Source organism: Patella vulgata, chromosome 5, assembly GCF_932274485.2.
Source record: "Patella vulgata chromosome 5, xgPatVulg1.2, whole genome shotgun sequence".
Taxonomy (NCBI): domain Eukaryota; kingdom Metazoa; phylum Mollusca; class Gastropoda; family Patellidae; genus Patella; species Patella vulgata.
Window position 1 is genome coordinate 16,387,577 of NC_065883.2, and position 26,124 is coordinate 16,413,700.

Consider the following 26,124-nt stretch of genomic DNA (forward strand, 5'->3'; position numbering starts at 1 on the left):
TTGCCAGTCGGAACAGAAGAAGAGGACTTTTTTATGTTGCTTGATGTTGTAGTAACATTTCCCCTTCTTACGGACCCCGTCATTTTTAATTCTTCGAAGTACTCGATGTGGCCTCGTCATAAACTTGAGGCAAGGCAAGCTGACTATATAACAAGTTTACAGAGAACATTAAGCCATTCCTATGTTTCAAATGTACACCTCCTATACGACCAGCCCGAGATCATCAAATATATTGAAGCTCGTGTGAAAACTGATTTTGGAAAATTGTTATTTCATAAAGTAACAGACAATACTAGAGCAAATATCGCTTTCGAATTTGTCTTTTCTAATCTGAACGGACGCTTAGTGATGCTAACTCAAGCAGACGTGTATCCGGGCCAAGGCTTAGAATTAATTAATAAGGATATTATGGATTCTAAAAGACTGGTATATGCTGTAACCCGCCATGGTCGACTGGAAAAGAACTGTGATATGAGAAGAGATCCAACGTCGAGAAGTTGTTCTGATGAAACATATAGAGGTTCCCATGACGCTTACATATTCGTACCACAGGGCGAGTTTCCACCAGAAGCTTGGAAGGCTTTGAATCATGTTTCTCATTACAAAGGAATCGATAATGTCATTATATCGACATTCAAGGATATACTAAAATATAAAGTATTAAATCCATGTAAAGTGATCTATGTGTATCACTTTCATTGTTCTAGTGTAAGACCAGGGGGTGTCCAACGAATAAATGGGAAAAATAATTATACATGGTCTCCCGGGCGATCACTACCTACTGATAAATTGTTCTAATAGGTTTTTTTTATATTTTTGTTTACATTTTATGAAACCCTTGAGTTCGCTTGAAAATTCTTTTCCCTTTTTTGACTCTAGTCTCAGGCGTTGTTTGGGGTACACTAGAGAATAAATATTGTTATAATAGTAATAAACACCTTGTGTTCTCATAATTATTCAAAATAGAAGCCTCAAAACAAAGTTGCGTACGTGTCGTACTGCCGCGGGGTATAGAATTGATCAGCAGGACGTCAAACCCTATTTCATTTCATTTCTTAGCAGACTGAACAATCAATCACATTGCACCTCGCTATTTAGAAGTAGGTTGCGCTCTTCTCAGACATTATTAAGAATTCCCAGAGACCTGATATTATAGCGTTTCAAATGTTAGGTAAGACATCATAAGGTAGACACCATTTAGCAGGCTCGTTATAGAGGCCGAGGGTGGCTCATTAGTTTGGAAAAGCCTTGACTATAGATTATCGATTAAAAATGTAATATAATAGATGTTGTGAATTTTGTATTGGTGATGTTTAACTTTTATATAAACACGTTTTCTCGAGTTCCATTGATTATAAAAAGAACACAACGTGAAGACAAGTCAAGTGAAGTATGAATATCGAAGTGCATATTGAAAAGGATTTGTCAATATTATACTACTTTCAGGCCGGTACGCCCGCTCTACACTTCTGCTTGTGATTACAGAATCTGTCCACCAATTATTGATATCATTAAGCATTACATTATATTATTATATATTACAGCATATAATTTATAGTGCGCACTTTCATATAACATGTTCAGGGGCACTTGACAAAGTGACAATGTAATCATAAATAAACAACAAGATCATGGACATGTTAACGATTGTATACAGAGTCAGTTAAAAGCCTAATTAAATTAATGTGTTTTAAGGGTTTTTTTTTTTTAAAAAAATATAGAGATGTACAACATCTTAAAATCAATTCTATATTTAACAGGTAACTAGTGTAAATTATATAAAACAGGAGTTATGTGGTTGCATTTCGTAGTTTAAAGTAACAAGTATAGCTGCAGTATACTATACTTTTTGTGATTTATCTATAAGCTTTAAAGGTTAACCAACTAAAAGTGAATTAAAGTTATCTAATCGAGAAGTGACCAAAGACATTAGGTAACCAGTACGCTCACTGTACGTCTAATACCGCTGATCTGAACAGTGGGTGAAACCAAACTTTAGCCAATAATTCAATTGGGTCCGTCTTTAAAGATACATTATTCAAGAGCTAAATGATTTGCCTCTTGCAGGTCTTTCTTTAGGCCTTAAAAGTTATATAAATTATTAATTAGATATGACAAGACCACTGTCAACTCTCGATGCCATCGGATACTCGAGATTTTAACTAGATTAGAACGATTCTGCCATTTAATGTTTTAATTAATAAATGGGGAACTGAGGCTAAGCCTCGAATATACCAGCACCGTGGTTACGATAATACACAATCAATACACACATCTTGTCAAAACTACAAACGGTGATAACTTGGCTCAGAATAAAGTAATTTGAATGAAATTTTCAATATTTATTCATTTTACATTAATATATTTTTGAACAGCTATAGCAAGAACGACCAGCTCTTTATCTTAATCTTACATCATAATGTATCTTTAATTAACAGTAATTTCAGTGTTTTTTGCAGATATTTTTCTTGTCACTCAATAGACAGTTTAGAATTGTGCTGGGTTTTTTTTTTGTTTTGTTGGGTTTATTTTTTAAAAAAAAACACACTTTTGTCGCCGAGTCCTTTTGTTTATAAATAGATTATAATTCAATATCAAAAAAGTTCAGGAAAAACTTAGCTGCAATGAAATTTCTTTTAATGTATGGACTATTCCATTAAAAGCATAAGGCGGATTTTTCACATATCTGATTAGTAACAAATGCCCGTTTTCCAAAAACACATCTTCTTTCCTAATTCAAGGATTACTTTTCCTACAAGACTATAACCCGATTAGGGTACAAAAAATAAAATGGGGTTTTACGTTCTACTTTTTTGCTCCGAGCCCCCGACCGGGGTAATGGAGACCGGCTTCATTTTGTGGATTCGATTCCTTTGGCAGACGAAGGACATATGTGTTAAAGTTAAAGCAGCTGCTTTCTGCTCAACGTGGAGCCATGGTGGCTCAGTGGGTAATGGTGGGCTCACTAACCAGGGGCTGTGGGGTTCCCACCCGACGTTGGCGAGAAAATTCCCCCAGGATTTTTAAAGCATCCACCTTGGTTTCCCCGTGGTGCAGGGTAGAGTGTTTGGTGGTTGAAATGGAACGAAACCCGAGTCACCTTGGTGTTGCGTGTATAAGATATTCGAAAGTTCGGATTCCAATTAAGAAAGAGTCGGTCATAGCGCCGCTGCCACAATTTACCTCAAAGCACACTGCATGGTGTAAGCCCATCTCCGAGGCATGCTCAAATGACTATAGAAACGGTCATGTCCAAGGATAGTATCACAGGGCAATACAAGGATAGTATCACAGGGCAATATATGGCCAATTTCTCACCAGTATGTTCTTTGCAGACTGTTTGTGCGTCAAAGCTACACTGGTGTCCACCATAGCCTCAATACTGGTACACGTGTAAAACAATCTGGTTAAAATACAGATCTATATTTCGTTTCGTTTTTTTATACTTTCGATGGCCTACACTACATGAAGATATGACAAGCTGTACTCTAAGGTCTTTTCAGGGGCCGTACGAGTGGCTTTTGACCCTATGACGTCAGACATTGATTAATTAATCAGCGTTGGCGTTCTAGTGGTTTAATCACAGATCCGTGCATGGCACACCAAGAAGTCGCCGTAACAGACTGTTTCATTGGCTTATCCCTTATTCAAGAAAAATGCCGGTAATATAACAACTCTTCCAAATCCTAGTGTAGTAAAGACAAGTAAAAGTTTTGTGTAAAAGTTACAGAACATTCTTTGTGTGGCAATCGGGGTCCATTGGTAAACTCACTTCGTTGGGGGGGGGGGGGTGATTAATGAATAAGTTAACAAAGTATTCATAGTATAGTTGTTTAATCATAAGATTCATACATACACTATCTGACCTGAAAATACATGTAAATAATAATATAGAACTAGTATACAGTATAATACAGGTTAATTACATACAAACAATTATATCAAGTTTTATTCTGTCAATTACTTGGACTAGCATGCCGGTTGACAGTTTTATTCTGTCAATTACTTGGTCTAGCATGCCTGTTGACTGTTTTGTTTTGTCAATTACTTGGCCTAGCATACCTGTTGACTGTTTTGTTCTGTCAATTACTTGACAGCTATCTTTAGGTAACCGACTATTGTCAGGTAAATTGTCCAATTCCTAATTACATACATACTTGAGAAAATCTTAACCCAGAATGTTTGGAATATTTTTTTTTTCTAGAAGTACTGCCCTAAAAATACATAACAAGGTTAAAAATCAGAAAAAAGCATGCAAATAGATCCTGAATCTATCTGGTTTTTTTTTTAAACATACAAAATACCCAAACCCCTGTTCACTGCACATGCAGATGGATAGATTCTTGTATCTGGTCCTATTGTTTTTAATTAGCAGGCACTTTAATGGGTTTGTTCCTGAGATTTGAAAGATTTTGTGATTAAATGACCAACAGTTCTCAACAGTGTTGAGTTGAAAAGGGTAAGTAATGACGGTCAAATTATCTGGTACAGTTTTAACATGCATTATAATAAATAATATCATAATGATGGGTTGTATATACGGACACGGCAGCGGTATCTCGTATTAAAACATTCCATCCATTATGTTCAAAAACTGTACCAATCAAAACTCTCTCCACCATTAGCGGTGTAAAAACACAAAATTTCGACAGAGGCCATCCCTTATGCGTGGTTTAATGGTCGAGAGCAGGACATTTAGTAGTATATGGATACTTCACTAGAGCGTTAGCCCGAGTGTTGCTTCGATGTATTACGCAATGTCTTGCTCGAGACCATTAAACAACTTAAAATACAGAACTATCCCGCACGTGCATTTCAATGAAATCGTCACGGGTGTCCAATATTTCAACTGGTATAAATAATGTACGACCAGCACCATTATATGAAATAATGGTACGTCAACATCAAAGGGTGACATCACATCTGTATTTTAAGAGAAATTAACACCTGCATAAAAATATTAAATGCAATATTGACTTAAGACAAATAAAAGTTTGTGTTCCATGCTGATAGTAAGTAAATATTACAGATAATTGAATATCCGTTCACGTTATTCGATTAATTTTAAGACGTTTTAGCTAAATGTAATATTGTAAATACAAGTACGAACAAAACACATAATACATAATATACAACTAGCACTAGTGACTTGACACGATACAACTAGCACTAGTGAATGACACAAAAACCACTAGCACTAGTCAATTGACAGAAATACATCTAGCACTAGTCAATTGACACAAATACATCTAGCACTAGTCAATTGACACAAATACATTTACACGCTACACATCATATTACACAACATTATTTACAAATTTCACTCCTTATAAGTATGAAGAATCTACAAATCTTAGGCAGTGTTGTCACACTCACTTTTCCACTACCAAAATTCAAACTAAAATTACAGAAAACAAAATGCAATCGACAAATTATGTCCTCCCTAAGAGATTTATTTTAAAATTTATCAATAAATTAATATTGTATTCTCGTCCGGTACATACCACTGGCTATATATATAAGGAAGGTACACACTAGGATTGATAAGTTATTCACACCAAGTACCTTGACCTGTCTAAGGTTTGTATACACCAAAGATTAGCGAGTATCACACCTTGATAGATTGTCCTCGGCATTTAATAGGTTATATATCTGCCCGTCCTGCTAATAGACGATTCACCAGAATTGGTAAAATCTGCAAATGGAGCTCGGTTTGAGTCCGTAATGGAGCAATTGGAGATCTTCGAGACACCAATCTGGGCGTCGACAACCAAATGCCTGATGAGCGCATGACTTTCTAAATGTAATTATACCTTATACAAACATAGCTTTAAAGATGTGTTCACTTCAACATTAACATACAGAAAAAAAAAATCAAATTATACAATTAAATTTCCAAATAAGTCAGAAATAAATCAAACCAGTTTATTAATACAGAACTCACATGTATTAATCACACGTTACCTTGGCAACACAAACGCTCGTCCATTCATCATCTTGCAGGTTTCATATATAAAAATTTGCAGATTGCCAAAAGAATACAAACATATTTTCTTGGTACATGTAACAGTTTTCTAATGGATGGTTATTGTATTCAGGCTGGCAATGTTTGAAGATATATATCTCTAAATTAGTGTAGATCAAAAGGACATCTGTTAATTTATAATTCTTTGCATGTACATGCATGATGGATTTCATGAACATCAATGTCTAATCTTATTATCTACATCAATTAAAAGATCAATTAACAACTCTTTACAGAATGGGATGATTAATTTTATGATAATTTGATATTTATCTATTTAGTTGTGTATGTAATTGTATACAAACACCATAATTATGATAATATCCTTTAATTCTTCATCACTACAGAAAAATATAAACCCAAATTTTAATGGAAGAACCCTAAATTGATATCTATAATACCAAATAGAGTTTCTGTAATCAATGGTTCCAGACTTGAATTTACAATATTTAGTAGTTAATCATATAGTTTTATTTTCTTGATCTGAAAGTGGCATTTACAGATTGAGAAACATTAACAGAAACTATGATAGGAGTTAATTATACAAGACTGTTTCAACAAATGTATTCTTTATCTTATTGTTATCAGGATTGATTTCCCATAAAAAGTTATGTTCTTCAAAGAAAAGGGTTTGGTTTGATGGAAAACCCTGGTCTCACCAACTTTGAAATTGTAAAGTTATGATATTTTTCTATGTTAAACTTGACTGTCAGACCATATCGTGATCAAGTCGCCACACTAAACAAACTGCATTGGAAAAGTGATAAGAATGCGTAGAATGGGGTATGTCTAGTGAGCACCAATACGATTTGAATCTATGAGAACATCCCTATTTTAATAAGTCAGTAAAACAGAGCCAGGTTTATAACATACATACCTGAAGTAATAATGTGCAAGACTTTTGGGGATACTTAGTACAGGGCAAGTAAAACAACGTTTTAGCGAAAGGAATTTTTTTTTTTTTCTTACACTAAAAAAGTCTGGTCCCCAATCCTATTCAGATTTCCAGATTAAAATATCTTTTTTTTTTAAAAAAAAACAAAACACCCGTTTACTATATTTTCATGCGGATCATTTTTTAGGCAGTAAAACAATGGACGAACATGTTCATACTTACTCAGACATTAAATTATATGTTTAATCACATCAGACCAATGTGGTATCAGACCAATGTGGTAAGTTCAGATATTAAATTATACGTTTAATCACATCAGACCAATGTGTATCAGACCAATGTGGTAAGTTCTGATATTAAATTATATGTTTAATCGCATCAGACCAATGTGGTAAGTTCAGATATTAAATTATGTTTAATCACATCAGACCAATGTGGCATCAGACCAATGTGGTAAGTTCAGATATTAAATTATGTTTAATCACATCAGACCAATGCGGTAAGTTCAGATATTAAGTTATATGTTTAATCACATCAGTAACAAATTATCATTCACACACTTATTACTAATCATTTTATGACCTTACTATCATTTATATTTAACAAATGAACTACAACAAACCCTTGTTTTTTTTACCTTTTCATGACAAAAATATAACAATAATTATAATATATAAAAAAACACGATTATATACAACATGATATGAAGTAGGAGTTCTTAAACTGATTTACATTAATGTTAAATTATGAAATTATTTCTCCCTTGTTTTCTTACCAATAATTGAATGTAATCTTTGGTTTCCTTTTCATATTAATTGATTTGAACATGGTCCAATAATTGAACCTCTCATACATTTATTCAATACTTATTGAGCCAGTAATGTCGGAGACGGTTCTGCTTTTTAAATGGATAAAGAACAATGTAGAGGTAATTAACTACATGTATATGTTTATGTATGCTGCCACCAATTAATAATGTATTCAAATGACTGATAATGAGGTTTAAGTCCACTACAGGGTGATACTGCAGAAAGATATGTATCCAAAATGATTCCTTAAAATCGGTTATTAATTTCACAACAAGATTTTAGCCTACAAGATTTTTATAGGTAGTGATTTCTGCTAACAAGACTGCGATAGTTAGAGCAATCACTTTGATAGACTTTAGCAATCAAAACTCAGATAGTTTGAGCCTTTCGCAATCAAAACTGTGATAGTTAGAGACTTTAGCAATCAAAACTGTGATAGTGAGACTTTAGCAATCAAAACTGTGAAATAGCTAGAACTAGATAGTTAAAGATTTTAGCAATCACTGTGATGATTTGAGACTCAGTCAATCAAAATTGTGATAGTTAAGAGACTCAGGCAATCAAGACTGATAGTTAGAGACTTTAGCAATCAAGACTCGGATAGTTAGAGCCTTTAGCAATCAAAACTGTGATAGAGACTCAGGCAATCAAAGCTGTGATAGTTACGAGACTCAGGCATTCAAAACTGTGATAGTTAAGAGACTTGGGCAATCAAGACTGTGATAGAGACGCAGGCAATCAGGACTGATAGAGACTTTAGCAATCAAAACTGTGATAGTTAGAGAGACTTTTGGATGGTTAGAAGCTCAGGCAATCAAGACTGTGATAGAGACGCAGGCAATCAGGACTGATAGAGACTTTAGCAATCAAAACTGTGATAGTTAGAGAGACTTTTGGATGGTTAGAAGCTCAGGCAATCAAGACTGTGTAGTTAGAGACTCGGGAAATCAAGACTGTAATTGTAATGGTTAGAGGCTCATTCAATGAATTATTAACTGTTTTTCATAACCTTACGGGCAGAGTTATGAGAAATCAAGACTGTGATAATTTTGGGAAGCAAGCTTGTGTTGTGACAGATAAAGATATTGGGAATCAAGATTGTGATGGACAAAGATTTTAACAATAATGATGGTGATAGGTAGAGATTATAGCAATCATGATTTTGATACTGATATTTTTAAATAATGATTACAAGTGGGTTAGACAACTTGACTTAATAAAGTTAGGTAAAATTGAGTGTTTCTTTGCTTTTTTTAAAAATGTGTGAACTCTATGGGTTAGTCTTAAATAGACTTTAATATTACAGTCCAAACTTAAACATTTGGATATTTTTCAGAGAGGGGTGTTTACTTATTTCTGAAATAAACAATAAAATGCGTTGGAGTGTGCTTATACCTACATATCATGATTATGATGCTACGGATGAAGATATATACAGATGAAGACAATGATTAATTAATGAACATAAAAAATGATGATAACAATGATTTAAATTTATGTTATCGATTTAACTTTAACTTTATAGAATTTTTCATAAGTTGAAAACCAGCTGCAGGTACTGGAGGTTGGGGACTTGTGAGGTCAGGCAGGTCATTGCTAGGTAGACGGTCAGTATGTTTCTGAAAGAATTAAAAAATAAACAGCTATTAAAACCAAAACAATCTAGTTAGATGGTCAGTATGTTTATGAAAGAATTAAAAAATAAACAGCTATTAAAACCAAAACAATCTAGGTAGATGGTCAGTATGTTTATGAAAGAATTAAAAAATAAACAGCTATTAAAACCAAAACAATCTAGGTAGATGGTCAGTATGTTTATGAAAGAATTAAAAAATTAACAGTTATCAAAAACCAAACAATCTAGGTCATTTAAATATAATAAACACAACAGTTCTATGGATAACAATTACTGTATTTCTATTAAAGCTACGTTTCAACAATGATTCTCTTGTCGTTATCAAGCACGATACTGATACAGACAGAAGGAACGAAATATATATACTATGTACAATCTAAATATTCAGATATATTTAAAGTAAGAAATATGTACTATATTAATGTAAAGGCTGTTGTTATGTACTTAAGCACATCTTGTATAATGAGCTTGCACAATTAATATTAATAATCCATTTACTATTATTATACAACCTTTACTCAAGTGTTCAGAAGTGCTGTACAAGTTACAGTAGGATATCACATTATAATATTATCAAATATCTATTGGTAAAATCATCTATATAACAACTAGACTTCAAAATGATGAGGATAAAAGTCAATTTTGCAATATAATTGATTGTGTGTTGACATGATTAACCAAAAATTAATAAATTAACTGAATTTCTAACCAAAGAATTAATAGCATAAATCTTCTCAAATTAATATCGAAATAATATATCAGGTCAATCTAATTCACTATATTATTTTTTATCTAAATCAAAAGATGTTTGATGAAATATTTCAAAATATAGCATTAGCTGTGCAATATGTGGAAATTCTACAAAAGCAGCAGGATGGACAATGTAGCTAAGCCATAGATTTTAAGAGACTTTGCATTATAACACAATAATGCATTTCACAGTAAATATTGCTTGTGTGGTATTTATCAATAAAAAGTCATTATGAATCCTGATTTCTTTTAAATTTTAAGCCTTTCTATTTGTTTAAGAATTATACTGGGTGATAAATAAAATGTCATACTAGTCTTTTTTGACCAAGAACTGGTCTCCAAGCACTAGTCATCTCATTGTTCTTCTCGGGTGAAGTTCTTTGGAAAAAACCCAATGCTCCACAAATTCATGGACCCTCAACATGAAACTTGGCATACTTGTTCCTTGGACAATTGTGCATCAATTGAGACTATGATTTTTGATATGATGTCACAATTCCAAGAAGACTGTGATGACATCATGCCTCGTTCCTAGTACATTCATACTTTTTTAGATATATTAAGATGCATCAAGAAAGTATTAAATCCTCAGTAAAGACTTGGATATTTTACATTATAAACATTTGAGACAAGTATGAGATTCTTTATCTTGGGGGGGATCACGTGGCTAAGTGGGTAAGACGCTAGCTCGCTAGCCTGGAGGTCGGGTGTTCAATCCCTGCATTGGCCGAGAAAGTTCATCCAGATTTTCCGGCGTGGTTCTCCCTTGTCAGTGATGCAGGACGGAGGGGCTGACAAGGAAAGCTGTCTAGTCGTTCGGATGGTACGAAAAACCGAGGTCCCGTGTACACATTGGCGTGCACGTAAAAGATCCCTTGGCAGTTGGAATTCGATATAAGAGTAGGCCGTAGTGCCGCTGTCTGGGCAAAATTTCCCTTATAGCACACTGTATGGCGTATGCCCGTCTTCATTAGCCCAGGTTAGGAGCAGAAAAGTAGGACGTTAAACTCCATTTCATTTCATTTCTTTATCTTGCGTACTACAACACAATACTTGTAATTGAAAGAACAAGGACTTTTGAGAAGGAAATTTCTGCAAATGGCTATAGTTGACTTAAAAGCAGCATATTTTTATATTTGAAATCAAATAAAGAACACAGCTGTCGCAACATAAAAATTCTGCAACCTCATTTTAGCAACAATTTTTTAATTCATAAAAAAATGGTGAGGAATAATTTTTTTCTAGGCAGTATTTTTAAATTTAACTCATTTGTACCTTTTGTATAGGCTGAGCAATTTCTGTTTCAGTCAACTCATTGTCATTTTCTTCATTTTTTAAACGTTTCAAGCCATCTGGTCCTCCATCTGAACTTTTACGTTTTCTGGATTCTGACTGTAAATAGAACCGTTTATATAGCCATAAAAACACTCAATCTTGTTTTGTAAAGATAATGGCAATCTAATCAAAATCACATGTCAATTCAGTTTGATGTCGCCATTTCTTTTGCAAATCGGGTATCTGGCGAAACATTTAAAACTTTAAATCCATGGATAGACACAATAGTCATCACATGAACTCACTCGGCAAACCTCAGCAGATTCCAGTACCCTACATCTAGCCTCAGCTGAATGACGAAGTCTGCCATTGGAACTACTTTCAAGTTCCCGGATTACCAATGGTGTTGCCCATGACGATGCCTTTGAAGAATGTTTTATCATACAAATATTTCAAAGTCTGAAGCTGTTTTTCTTTCAAGTTTATCTTCAAACAAGGACAACTTTGCACTGAAAATTCTACACACGCTTCGAACGACGCAAGTTTTCCTAATAAGTAAATCCAGTGCCGCATCACAATTGTATAGGCGTAGGTACATATCACTAACCGTCATACAGCCGAGGCTAGATGTAGATTAAAGGAATCAGCCGAGGTTTGCCGAGTGCACATGAACTTAGTGACCAAACGGATTGTCTGTATTGGTATACAATGCTGAGGGTTGTGGTGAATTGTGGAAATTTTGATAGTGATTCTTACTGGTTTAAAATAAGCTATTAGAAACCTTTGGAGTAAAACTGGCCCATATAAATGCAAATCTCATGGACAGAAAATGATGTTGATAAAAAGTAGGCTGGATTACGATGTTGTGTAAAAACAGAAAAAGTCAACAAAATAAAATTGAAATCTGATGTTAGGTTGAGGATAAATAGCAGGAAATGGCAGGAATATGATCACACTAACTCATAATGATGTACTCAAATGTATGAATGTATGACTGAATCTTGTCAATAGAGGAACTATATGCTTATCTATTCTTTGATACAAAATGCAGTACTAAAGCAAACTGCTAATATGTGAAATAAATTGTTATTATCACAGCAAAGTGCTTATATATCAAATAAATTGTTATTCCCAAAGCAAACTGCTAACATGTGAAATAAATTATTATTCCCACAGCAAACTGCTTATATATCAAATAAATTGTTATTCCCACAGCAAAATGCTTATATATCAAATATATTGTTATTCCCAAAGAAAACTGCTTATATATCAAATAAATTGTTATTCCCATAGCAAACTGCTTATATAACAAATAAATTGTTATACCCAAAGCAGACTGCTAATATATCAAATAAATTGTTATTCTCACTACTCTTGCACAGAGATTTAACATTTACAGGCAGTAACACATTTTTTCTGATAATAAATCGTATATCAAAGAACGACAACATATAAGATTCTCTATTGAGTGTCTCACCAACACTACAAGTTTTTCTATTGATACAAGATGAGACAGGTGATGACAATAAAATCTGATGAATAAAGAGATGATCACTTCTAATAGATAATTATAAAACTTGGTTCTAATACCTGCCTACTTCTAATATATTTTTGATATTTGTAGAATGAAAGAAATAACATTGGTTTCTATACATACCGTAATTGTATCACCATCATTTAATTCGGTTGTTACACCATCTTCTGTCATTTCTTCATGCTAAAATATAAACAGTCTTTTATAAATCCGGGTATAAATTAAATAAAAATCACATAATTTTTGTTCATTTTGGACTAAACAATAGAAATTACTTAAGATCAAGTACAAAACATTACACAAATTTTAATATATTGCAATAAACAGGCATAATGCAATATATAACAATACAGTTTTTTGCTACAATTGACAGTCTTAGTTAAAACTCTAAATGAAAGTTTAACATCCTGCTTTACTGCACCAACTGGGCTATTGAAGATAGGCATTCACCATGCCGTGTGCCATAAGGGAAAATTTGTCTGAAAATTGGAACTTATGCCTACTCGTTTCAAATTCCAACTATCAATTGTTTTCTTAGGTGCACACCAAAGTGGGACCTCAGTTTTTCATACTATAATAGGATTCAACCCTGATCTACTGGTTAGTGAACAAGTGCCTTACTCACTGAGCCACCATGACTCCTACCTTAAACTCTAAAAAAACTAACCTGATTATTTGATTCTGTTACTTTTTCGTTACCATTATCTTCTGTCTACAGAAAATAGATTAAATTGATCATAAACTTGAGTTCAACCATTTCCAAGATTTTGAAAGTAGAAAAAGAAAGAATTCACCATCCGTGTTTATGTCTAGATTTAAGTTTAATTTAAAGCCCTACCTGTGTTTTTTTCTGGGCATGGTCAGATTAAGTATAATTTAGAGCCCTACCTGTGATTTTTCTGGACATGCATCTGTATTATTTTTATCCTCATCCTGCTTTATTGAGTTTTGTGAATCTTGTGAATCTTCATCAAGAGATTTCTTCTGTAAATCTGAGTCAGATTTACTGCCAGATAATGACCGGCCCTTTTCTGTACTCTCTCTACGTAAATTACTAGTACTAGAGCTGTTGACTTTAGAATTTTCCTGCAGCAGAAGAAATACAATATGAATAATAATCTACAAAATGATCAACATTATTATTTACAGATTTTTTTAAACATAGTGAATCTAGTTTGAAATGTGCAATTGAGATATAAATAATGATTAGGCAAAACCCAGGTGTTTCATTTTTTCCGAAAGTACAATGAGCCTAAAAACGATATTTTGACAGGAAAGTTGTTAGTCCATGTATTCTCCTTCCAAACACAAATAATGAGACGAGTCTTACCTTTTTTTTCTCTATTTTTCTGCCTCTAGTTATAACATCTTGAGGGACAAACTGATCTAATTGTTTTCTGTAAATAAAGATGTAAAGAATGTGATTACAGTGATCTAAGGATAATACCATTCCATAAACATCTAACCCAGTGTAATATCATAGTGTACAGTGATACTGTGACTTGCAGTACTCCAAATTTCTACATCTACCAGAACCTCTATAGATCAACAACTGATCAGAAGATAAAAACTAACAGATCTTTTTACATATGTCAGGACTAGCCTTGAGACTCTAATAATAGTTCATGAGAAACACCCCCATCAACAGATCAAATGCCCAAATAAATCTTGATAGCTTTCAAATATTTTGGCCAGCATCAATACATGGACATTGTAAGCAATAATTAAAGTATTATCAATGCCAGTTAATGGGTCCATGGGATTGTGCTGCCTAGTCTTAAAGCTACGTTCCCAGAAAAGTATTTATCGGGTGGTTATTTCCAATAAAAGTATGGCAATTTTGGTATATATGGAAAGTAGAAATATCCAATCTTACTAGAAAAATAATGGATTCCCTGAAAAACACTCATGGAGCACATACAGGACAAAATTGTTTGGGTTTCCCTAATCGACAGCCCGACGATTAGGAGTGTCTGCCTGCACGCGTAACGTCAAAGGTTGCACGCGGAGATTGAGCGTTTGAGGTACATGTTGATAAACTTTATGAAGAGTTAGACGTACAACATTTTTGGAGATAAACATCACGGAAAAAGACGCGGGCAGTGGATAATCCGAGAAATTATTTAGACTTCGATATTTGTAATAAATAGTCAGCGATAAAGGCAACATCGTCTTGTGTATGCAATGAATTCTCCTCCGACCTTGCACACGTGTCACGTGACACAAACATGACCTCTTTTGATGACTTTTTATAGCCGGCTATTCCCTGACAATTGCAATGTTTTGAGAAGGATTTGAAGCAAAATTATGATAAATTAATTAGTTTGAATATGTTTTTAGTCCAAATATATCAACAAATCACTCAGTTTGTACCCGGAAATGTATCTTTAAGGTCCAATCTGATTAAAACACAGATCCTATTTCGTTTTGTTTTTTATAGTTCAAAATTTCATTTCATTTGTCTGTACTACACTAGGATCTTGAAGAGTTGTTATATAACCTGCGTTCTGGATGGTGTGAGGGATTAGCCAATGAAACCATCTGTTACAGCGACTTCTTGGTGTGTGATGCACGGAACTGTGGGTAAACCACTAAAAACGTCAACGCTGATTGATTAATCAATGTCTGACGTCATACGGTCAAAGGCCGCTCGTACGACCCTTGACACGACCTTCCAGTACAACTTGTCAGATCTTCATGTAGTGTAGGCCATCGAAAGTATAAAAGAACGAAACGAAATATAGATCTGTATTTTAATCAGATTGTCTTAAGGTGCTGTGCTATAACTTACCTTCTTACATAGGATATTTCTACTTTCATATCTTCTTTTAATAAATTAATATGAATAGCTGTTTTATGAACTGAAAAAAAAGCTCTTTTATATAGAAATTGTTATCATTAATATCTTAAAGGCTCAATACCACTCTTGTTGTAACTGAATAATATGTCTCAATCTTTATTCTGGTAAACAAATTGCACTATTTTACAATATTCCAATTAACTGATGATACAAATTTCATCTTAACACACCTAATTTAAAAAATTGGAAAAATTCTACTAAATGATTTGAAAAGCCCGACGTAAAGCTTTTCAAATGTGACTTGGATTTAAAAATATTTTTGAACCCTCTGGACAAGTAAAATAGGATTTAATGGATAATTTACACAACAGGTAAGACACTAACACATCTAGTACTTAGAATAAGGCTATTTTTTATTTTTTGGAGCTGTCAAGCCAGCAAGAGTGTTATTGTCCCTTTAAAGTAACTGACATCTAGCTAAATTCATTCAATTTGTAGCAGATTTTTGGACAAAAATTGTAACTTATGTTCGTACACTGTAGCTATTGGTTGCAGATGTTTTGTTTTCTGGCAACTAATGTTTGTATTTGAAGCAATGTGATACAATGACTTCTGAATCCTCCATGTAAATCAAATTTGAATGTGATTTATGTCAATTCATGCTGTTGTTGGAGTATAACGAATATTAAGTAACAATGCGTAATTTGTATTTTAAACGCCAATATGTACTCAGATTGATTATTTATCATTTAATAACGAGAACAAAATCAAAAAACCAACTCTAGATAATGTCCCCGCTTGAATTCAATCAGATTTAAAACAGGCCTATCATTCAATTTTCGTGGCCAACAAATATTGGAACAAAAATGAACCATATTTGCACTGACATTCATCTTACCTATATCTGAGAAGGACTGGATATCAAAAGTGAGATCAATATTAGCTGATTTAGTATCTATAAATAGTAAACCAATAAACCATTTACACATATACTTTCCTTCACTGTAATAATAAAAATAATCTCTCATCAAATCCCAATAATCATTCTCTCATCAGTTCCACATTTAAACTGAATTTATACTTCAATATCATAAGGAATAGAAAGTTTCACAACATGACATTAAAAATTAAAGTTGGAAAATTAAATGGGGTTTAACTTCCTACTTTTTGTTTTACTCTATTTAGGCTAAAGAAGACGAGCATTAGCCATGCAGTTTGCTATGATGGTATTTTATTTTAAATTCCAACTGTTCTTTTATGTGCATGCCGATGTGCAGATGGGACCTCAGCTGCTGTTCCGTGCAAAGCCAAATGGACAAGGGGGAACCCATGCTAAAAATCCACAGAAATGTCCTCTGTAGGTGAACACCGGATCTATCGCAAGACCTAAAGATTTGCTAGCCAACTTTTTATTCAATGAGCCATCGTGGCTTTCATTAAAGCTAGAAGATATTCGATAAAATTTCATTTAATAATCAAACAATATTAGCACTTACTTACCTTTCATTAAATGGACCGAAAGATTCAGGCATGATATGAGCAAGTTTTATAAATAGATTCCTCTCTAAATTTCCTACTAACAGTCTTATTTTAGATTCTACATAACCTCTCCTGTAATAACAAATATTTAATAATATAAAGATAGGCCACGCCCACAAGTCACCTCAGTCTTTATAAAATCATTGCCATGTTGACAAGGTACAACATAATAATCAAGGGCATTAATTTTTGAAGTAATTACCAGAAATGTTGAAATTTAATGAGATTCTTCTGTCTGAAGAACGCATATAAATTTCAAACAGATAAGATCATAACTTTTGTGGATAGAAATGAAATGGGGTTTACTGTCCTACTGTTCTGCTCTGACTGGGCTAATAAAGATGGTTTTGTCGATAGAGCATTCACAAGATTTTACAAAACATGGGCTGTAACTCTGGAAGTGAGAGAGAGAGAAATGGGGTTTAACGTCCACTCGACACAAACTAGACCATTTCGGGACTAACATATGGTTTAATTTTATTTCTATAATTTGCTTGTGCGTAGGGGTCTTTAGTAGTGGGAGGAAACCGGAGGACCCGGAGAAAACCCACGAGGTTGGACAGGCGACCCTACTCCTTGTCACGTACAACCTGGGATTCGAAACCATGCCAGTTGACTCAATGACAGGTCTTATGATACAGCACGCACGTGCTAACCATTCGGCCATCTAACCCCCCTAACTCTGGAAGTCATTATTGGAAATGGCAATAGGCTTTCTAATTTCACTACTATAAACAATACACATTACATCATGAGATGATAAACAAATGTATTCTGGGGAGTTTTCTCAAGAAAATTTTGGACGATGGCATTTTGGTTTTATTTAGGTTATATTAATTACTCTCACCATTCTAAATAATGATCTTCATCCTCAGCTCGTGCCGTAAGTACTATATAATGCCTGAAAAATAGAAATCCAAATATAGATTTGGGTTTTTCTACATCTAAGCTTTACCTTTAAGATTTTAAAATTCCATAAATAACACTGCCAAGTATCTTAAATATCCTTGTTTCAAAAATAAATAAAACCATATTGATTCCTATAAAGATAACTCTACTAGTTGCATTCACCAAATTAGATCACAAATTTTCTGTTTTGACAACATCCTTATGCCAAAATAAACTAAGTTTTAACCACCCAAATCCTAAAAATATCTTTTTTCTGTAACTTTTGGCATTTTTTCAACAAATAAAGTATAATTGGACAAAAATATCACTGAATACCTACTTATATTTCTGGAAGAAGTTTGATGGCTCAAACATTCTGGACCATTCCTCTTGACCTTCCAATATCTTATTTATTACCTCTAAACCTAAACAAACAAATTTAAGAATAATTGGTTAAAGAGTACTTGTACAAAAATATGAATGCCTGCAATATCAAAATCTTTTAATCAAGACAAACTCTATCAATAAATGCAACATAACATTTTTTCGGGGTACAGAAATTTTCTATATAAAAAATCGAAATTCCTGCTACGCATACTAACTATATCTGAATTTTGGTCAAAATCTCATTTGAGATTCATAAAGAGGTTCCCCTCAAAATAAAACATATACGTAGTATGATGGGTATATGGAAGTGATGGAAGTGTTGTAATACAACATGCAATCGTAAAATATTGCACTTTTCTGCTCCATCCAGGCTAATGACGACTAGATGCCGTTCCTTGCCAGGCAATCCAGTAACAACATGCAACCAAACTGATTATTAAAGATAAATTATGTAAGATTTAGATAAAGTGCTGGACGTTCTTTCTATAATAATTCAAAAATAGATAATGAAAAATGAATATATTGAAAATTTCATTCAAATTACTTTATTCTGAGCGAAGTTATCAGTGTTTGTAGTTTTGACAAGATTGTTTATTATCATAACCACAGTGCTGGTTATTTGAGGCAGAATTAGCTCTTGAATAATGTACCTTTAAACATAATTATCTCTATACTGCAACATTTTTAAATATGACAACGAATCTACAATAAAGTCAGATCGAGTTTGGTTTCAGACAATACAGCAAGTCCATAAATGAAGAGATATAGTATACACTTAGAGGCAACATACATATATGCACTGGATGCTTCATATTATTTAGTTTTAATTAAATGTAAATATTAAAACAAACTACCGTCATTAAGTTCTTCGTTTATAATAGTTCTAGTAGAATTAGTAACATTATATGTAGAGTTTTGTTGAGGATAAGCCGGTGTTATAATTGGCATTAAATGATATCTATCTGCTGGGTTTATCTGTAAATATAAATAAAATCTGTTCAATCTCCCTGTAAATATAACAAAAGGTCAAAGGCCATACAGAAAGATACTTGGTTCTTAGGTCAAGCAATAGCAAGAAAACTAACAACTTTGGTATTTTTTACATATAATACTGCATAAAAAAGTAATAAAAAAGTTATTAACTGCTAAAAACTAAGAAATTATTGAAATTGTGACGTGGATGGAAATGATAATTCCAATTGCTACAAAATGATAATTCCAATTGCTACAAGATGACTTACCCTAGGATCCCATACAGGAAAACCTAACTTATTTTCAGCAGTATCAATTGCCTTTAATAAAACTGGATGGGGCCAATCCCTGGAAAATAAAATATAAAGAGAAATAAAATTAAAATAATGAGAACAGTATCATTGCATATTATTATTTCTAGGAAACTGGTAAATTCTTGATTCCCTCATAGCAATTGACATTTATAACAGTGTTAATTAATAAAATGAAGATACTTCCATCTTAAACGTAGGAATAGTAGGATGTGATAAAAGATAAAATTCCCAAATCCAATGAATGCCTTTCATAACTGCTGTTTGATACAAATTTTCTATGGGTATTTTGGCCGTTATCATTAAGAACTACAGGTTTTTAAATTTGGCATTTATTACAGTGTGCCAACAATACTTCTGACACATGCAGGTCGAATGAATCCAAAAGGGTAATAACGCTAGGTTCCCACTGTCATGCAATGCATTACGATAGGATTGTCCCTATTGATTCCACAATCTGGTACGTGGAGATACGTTCGGATACGTTTCGATATGATCAACACGATTGCTACAACTGACCTCAATATATGATAAGAACTGATAGGATCACCATGATTACTTCATGATTAAAACTGAGATTTCAGTCGTAGCGGGAATCGTGATAGTGGGAACCTAGCATTAACAAAAATACTATTAGACGTTTCTGTTTTTTAGCATGTGCAGCTATTTTTCTTTACATTCTACCTTTTATAACTAAAATTTGGGATCAAAAGAACTGATGCTCATGTTTGTGTAAACAATATTTTATTTCAAATGGATGAAAACGGATCAGGGAACTGGCATAGCCTATATCACCCTTTCCCCTCCTGTTCAATATATGAAACACGTAGAATATCTTTTTATATAAAAACATATCTCACCATTTACTAAATACTAGGAAGAAGCGATGTACAAGAGTAGCTGGCGCTGCATTGGGATAAAGTTGACAAACTCGAGCTACTAACATAGCCCATGATACACCACCAAAATAACCCAGAGAATTGGAATATATACTCTTTTCTGAAACACAGTAATGGCATGAAGTTTACAAGTTATGGCTTAAATTTAGATCAGATAAACTATAGCAAAACTAACTGTAATGGAAAAAGAAGAATTATAATTTAATTTTTGATCTTCAGAAGAAAACAAGCTTCCTGGACATGATATCACTAAATTTTTATAATTTACTTTTGAAAAAGTGAATGAAGATTTAGCTACTTACTTTTGGCCCACAGCTTTATTGCACGTAATGTCATTCTAAAATTATCTTTATTTGGCACTAAATGTAGAATTTCATCAGTCACACGACAACCTGAAATAATGGGCAGTATTATGCAGGAAATTTTGTTCACTGACTAATAGATTATGGTGTCATTTACATTATTTGACTTTGTGACTTTCTGTATGTTCATGGATGTTTGTGGCAAACAACTATATCGACAGTTGAACAAAAGCGCAAATATAAAATATTCATTTCACCTCAGACTAATTAAAGAACATAAAATTAGTTTTCAGAATATTTAGATACTTAGTGTTCTATGGAACAAAGCCAGGAAAATAAAAAAATAAACAAGCATATCTACTTACCATTCAGACTTCTAACACTTTTTTCATCTAAGTTTTTTAACAAGCCTTCTGTACGTAAATCTATACCTTCAGGTACTACAGGTAAAGCTAATCTAGCAAATAACATATCAAGCTGAAATAAATAAACATATCATTTGTATGTCTTGTCTGTGGGTTTGCCTTGTATAATTGTTTATGTGTGGTGTGGTCCTCCTGCACTTACTGTCAAAGCAAGCACCAGGATAAAATTCTTCTGGGTAAATGCTTCACACATTTAACATGATATGATCATGTTATTTTAGCTTTTCATTCAAATTTTATTGATTGATAAAAATATCAAATACTAGAATGTGAAAAATACAGCCAGAATAAAATTTACAAAGTGTAACGTAATTGCATGTTAATAGCAAAAATTCAATTCGTAAAAGGTTTCATACCTCAATACCATCAAACTCCATTTTTATTACAGGGACAAATGCTTCTTCTACAGCCTGAATAAAATATGTATTAGTTATATTGCTCAGCTTCCTTTATTTCTATAAGCAATTTTTGCAAGAGAGAACTTTTTTAAGCATTGGAATATTTACTTATACAATGCTGTATGTTTTACCACAAATGGCTTTAAGTATATGGGTATGTTTTTATAACCATACATACAAGACGAAAATACTTTCTGTTTTAGCATGGCTTAGACAGTAATGTCCTAATCCATGCATGTTAATTGTGACAAAATTCAACTTTTGTCGATTTTGTTTCCATTGCCAAGTCAATATAACAGATTTTGACAACAAAATCACAGATTCCAGTTTGTATCTAAAATAACAGGAAAAGACTCTAAATTTCATTGATGACAATGTATAGTAACTTTCACAATTTTTTGATGGAAGGTCCCTGAAAAAACTGGGGGCCTTCAAGCTAGGTAGTCACAGAAAATCTGTCCCTTATTTGAGAGGGGTCTTCTTATGCCACAATGAATAATTTCATTGCAAAATCATGTTCACAAGCTTTAACAGCCAAAATTAAACATCCAGTAAACAGCTAGAGTTTGGAACAAAAATCACCGAATTCGGTGGAAAAATGTTGATGAGTTTTGTAGGGTGTCCTTAGCAAACTTCAGTGGATCACATTGTTTCGCATGGGGGGGGGGGGGGGTATGAAAGGCGTATGAATTCCTTGCGGCAAAGCACGCCGCAAGACAGTGTTTCCAAGAGAATCTTTGCGGAACATCACAGGGGAAATTGTTAAAAAAATCACCATGAAATCCTAGCGATCTCTTAGTGATATTTTTTTTCACAGTGTTTTTGCAATTCTGGTCCAAAAAATTTGGGACGACTGTAACTCTTACTTTGAAGCGCTTTTGAAACATACTATCTGTATATTTCGAAATTTGATCAAGTTCTTTCTTACACCACATAATAGAGCAATATCATCAGTTTTAAAAAGTTAGATGGCACAACAAAAAAAAAAACAATTATTTCTGGTCTTTTTCTTACCCTCAAGTCCTTTACTTCTGGCTGTTGTTTGAGAAGTTCATGGAAAGATTTAAAGAAATCTGTACGTTCAACATGTCTGGGAGCTACGCATAATGTATCAATATCAGCACCTGAGTAAAAGATCAAAATACCATTAACTACAAAGTGATATCCAGAAATGTGAACATTAAAACATGAGTTGCCTGAGAGTAGCAACAAATGAGCCATAAAGTTTGTGCTAAACTGAAAGTAAATGGCATAACAATTTCAATAAAAGTGAGGAAGTCGTGCCATTAACACAATCTTCATTTCAATAAGCTGAAAAACTGATTAAAATTTCAGCAAGCAACTGTGAGGCTGATGTCTCCACTTAATACCCAAAAGAAATAGATGACACTCATTAATTATATGCCCATTTACCTTTTTTATAAAGAAAATTCTGTTCATCAAACTTAGTCAAGGTATTGATGTAATGAAACTATGCACCAAATTTCAAGCCTCCCTATTAGAATCAAGGGTAATGTTACAGGAAGAATATAAATTATTACTTCCCCAAATCAAAAACAATACAATACATAGCTCCCGATTTCCAAGATTTCAAATGTTTAGACTTTACAAAACTAGGCTGTGATACTCACCTTTTGTATGAACTCCTAATCTATAGGAACCAAATGTGAAAACTTTTCCACCAAAACATTCAGCTTTGTTTTCTGGTATATTATTCTGAAATAATTTATAAAACATAAGTCACGTGGGTACACTTTCTCACACATCTAATAAATGATCAAATTTGCCTGGAAATACCTTCCTTACATGAACCTGTTCTGATTAAAGGGAGATAACTCAGTTAAGAATATCAACCACCTTTATTTTACCTGGTTTGCTTACAGAATTAAAATATTTTATCTACACACCTTTTCTTTGCTTACATCTATAATCCATTGTCTAACTAATTCATTCACTTTGCTCAACACTTCCATTCTGAAATAAGGCATATTCATCAAGGCAATGAATTTTAATACTATAACTACATGTATCTTTATTTTATTAGCTTGTTTCTACAAATATTTATACCAATGTCAATATCAAATTATTGTAGGCTTAAACTTTTTTAATATTAAAGTCATGCTTCATCAGCTTTGGTTGATGCATTTATTGTGGTGAAACAATTTGATGGGTCACTTCATGTCAAGTACAGAAATTATGGCTTATTGATCAGTAAGACTTTTCAATACATTAGACCTAAACCGATGCAATTCTGTTAAAACATTCGTACATACCAAAACCAATGTACTGATATAAATAACAGTCATTGTTTTTTGAGGTGCGCGGTCGCTTGCGAGTGCCTGCCGAGCATGTGAATGTCGACTCTTCTTATTTTCAAAATCATGGACATATGGATTTTTTAAAAGGGTGTGAAAGATTCACATTTCGTTCGCCGCCATGCTGTCATTGTGAACATTTATTTGGTGTATTCGATTAGTGTATAATGGATCACATGATAATAAAATTCTGATGAATATGTTGTTAAAAATAGATGGCGCCTATGCATCATTGGTTAATTTAACGGAAATGTAAAGTAGAACTCTCGCGAGATGTGAGAAATTACAAAAGATGGCACGTGAACATTCCCAATGATAATAATTCCGGAAGAAATAGATTACATTTCGATGGACTTTTCGAGCGTTTATGATTATATTTTGAATAGGGGTTATCTTTTTAAACAAAATTTATACAAGATTTATATATTTAGAAATGTCGACAAGTTTGACTTGAGCGTACGACTATGTGTACTATCATTTAGCAGACAATGTTTATTTATATCATTTATATAACCAGGAATGACCCCTTACATGCCGTTATTGATCTTCAGAACCATTTCCCATACATACAAATAATCACTGTCCTTAATATCAGATCACTCTCCTTAATTTCTAAATCTCTCTTCTTATCGAAACTGGGAGAGCTTTTTTAGGGGAGCCTTTTTCGGTTCTCCTCTAAAATACAAAAAAACAACTGTAGTAATGTTTGAAACAGTCTACATAAAGTTAAGTTTATATAAACTACAAGTTTATGAGCTGTATTCAGTAATTAAATATCTACCTGTGAGCAAGTTCTTCCTCACTTTCAAATACTCCATGTGGCCTTAGAGCTTCTTCTAATTTCTTTGACAGCTCTAAGTCAAGTGGTTTCGGGTCAGCCAAACTGATTGGTGAGGTAATTGCTACCTCTGACATTCTGAAACAAAAAAAAAAAGAATTATAGATCAGATTTACAATTTATCAATCATACATGTACAGTACCATAATCAATTTTAATTAAAGTCATCAGCTACTTTATTGGAATGAAGTCACTTGTGGACCAACTACTGATAATTTTTAACTGTAATGCTAAACCATATTCAACGGACATGTCATAGAAGTGCTTATACGATACAGACATTGTCTCTCATATTACTGACATACATTTAGTGCATAAATGTTAATTTTTGAAGGGCATATTGTGTAGTATGACCAGTATTTGTCATTTATAAAGATCTGCAGGCGACATAAGTCTCATCAATTATTATCTGTTTAACTACATATCATGTGCCATGTGGGTGCCCTACTGCCCTATGTACATTGTTGATTCTTTGTTCTAGATTAGATTGAACAAATTAGCCTACAGAAAAAATATGATAGGACAACTTTGAATGACAATTAAATATGACTGTGGGGCTGAACTCAATCATATAATAGAGTGTTGCCAATTCTAAATTTCTTAATTCCATCTCTCCTTCCTCTCTGGAGTTTAGTGTTATTATTTCAATAAGTTATATAACTATAACCCGCAATAATTTATTTGATGTTAATTTCGTCTTGTCTGACATGTCATTGCACTAATGTTAATCTAACGCTGTATTTATAATCCAAAATAATTGGACAATATACATGTATTACATCTATTAGACTTAAATTCAATGTAACTTTTTGTCATTTTTCTTTCTCGATTTAATTTTTACTGCGTCGCGACGATGTCAACATTCATACTAAACATGGTAAAACGAATCTAAATTCAAGCAAAAGACAATGACAATGTTTCTTTGTACCTGCACGTTTTGGTATCTAGTGTAATTTAATAAACCTCAATCCATATATTTATAAAAACGTAAACTTTTTATAACTTGTTTAGAAAAACAAATGAAAATGTACTAAACATGGCGCAACTTTACGATCCCGCAATGCAATTCAACTTCCGCTGTTAATGCCTCTTACATCCATGAAAATATAACAATAGATCTTTTAAA

The 26,124-nt window shown here is 33.2% G+C and overlaps 1 protein-coding gene across 2 annotated transcripts; it reads right to left on the minus strand.

The window, feature by feature from the left end:
• Positions 1 to 3,817: 3,817 nt before the first annotated feature.
• On the minus strand, positions 3,818 to 26,066 carry LOC126821045 (poly(A) polymerase type 3). 2 transcript variants are annotated; one of them, XM_050549336.1, is made up of 22 exons: positions 25,927 to 26,066; positions 24,942 to 25,076; positions 23,753 to 23,819; positions 23,477 to 23,561; positions 22,860 to 22,969; positions 21,804 to 21,857; positions 21,388 to 21,499; positions 21,023 to 21,112; positions 20,682 to 20,820; positions 19,780 to 19,858; positions 19,393 to 19,513; positions 18,492 to 18,576; positions 18,111 to 18,164; positions 17,225 to 17,335; positions 16,623 to 16,726; positions 15,716 to 15,785; positions 14,255 to 14,321; positions 13,813 to 14,010; positions 13,592 to 13,636; positions 13,048 to 13,107; positions 11,391 to 11,507; positions 3,818 to 9,348 (listed from the first exon to the last, which is right to left on the minus strand). In XM_050549336.1, the coding sequence occupies exons 2-22, from the start codon at positions 25,073 to 25,075 to the stop codon at positions 9,229 to 9,231; spliced, it is 2,022 nt and encodes a 673-aa protein (XP_050405293.1). In that variant the 5' UTR covers position 25,076; positions 25,927 to 26,066; the 3' UTR covers positions 3,818 to 9,228. The 2 variants fall into 2 exon arrangements, with proteins under 2 accessions (XP_050405293.1, XP_050405294.1); XM_050549337.1 differs by lacking the exons at positions 3,818 to 9,348; positions 11,391 to 11,507; positions 13,048 to 13,107; ... (8 more) ...; positions 19,393 to 19,513; positions 19,780 to 19,858 and having other exon boundaries at positions 20,678 to 20,820.
• Between the last annotated feature and the right edge of the window lie 58 nt (positions 26,067 to 26,124).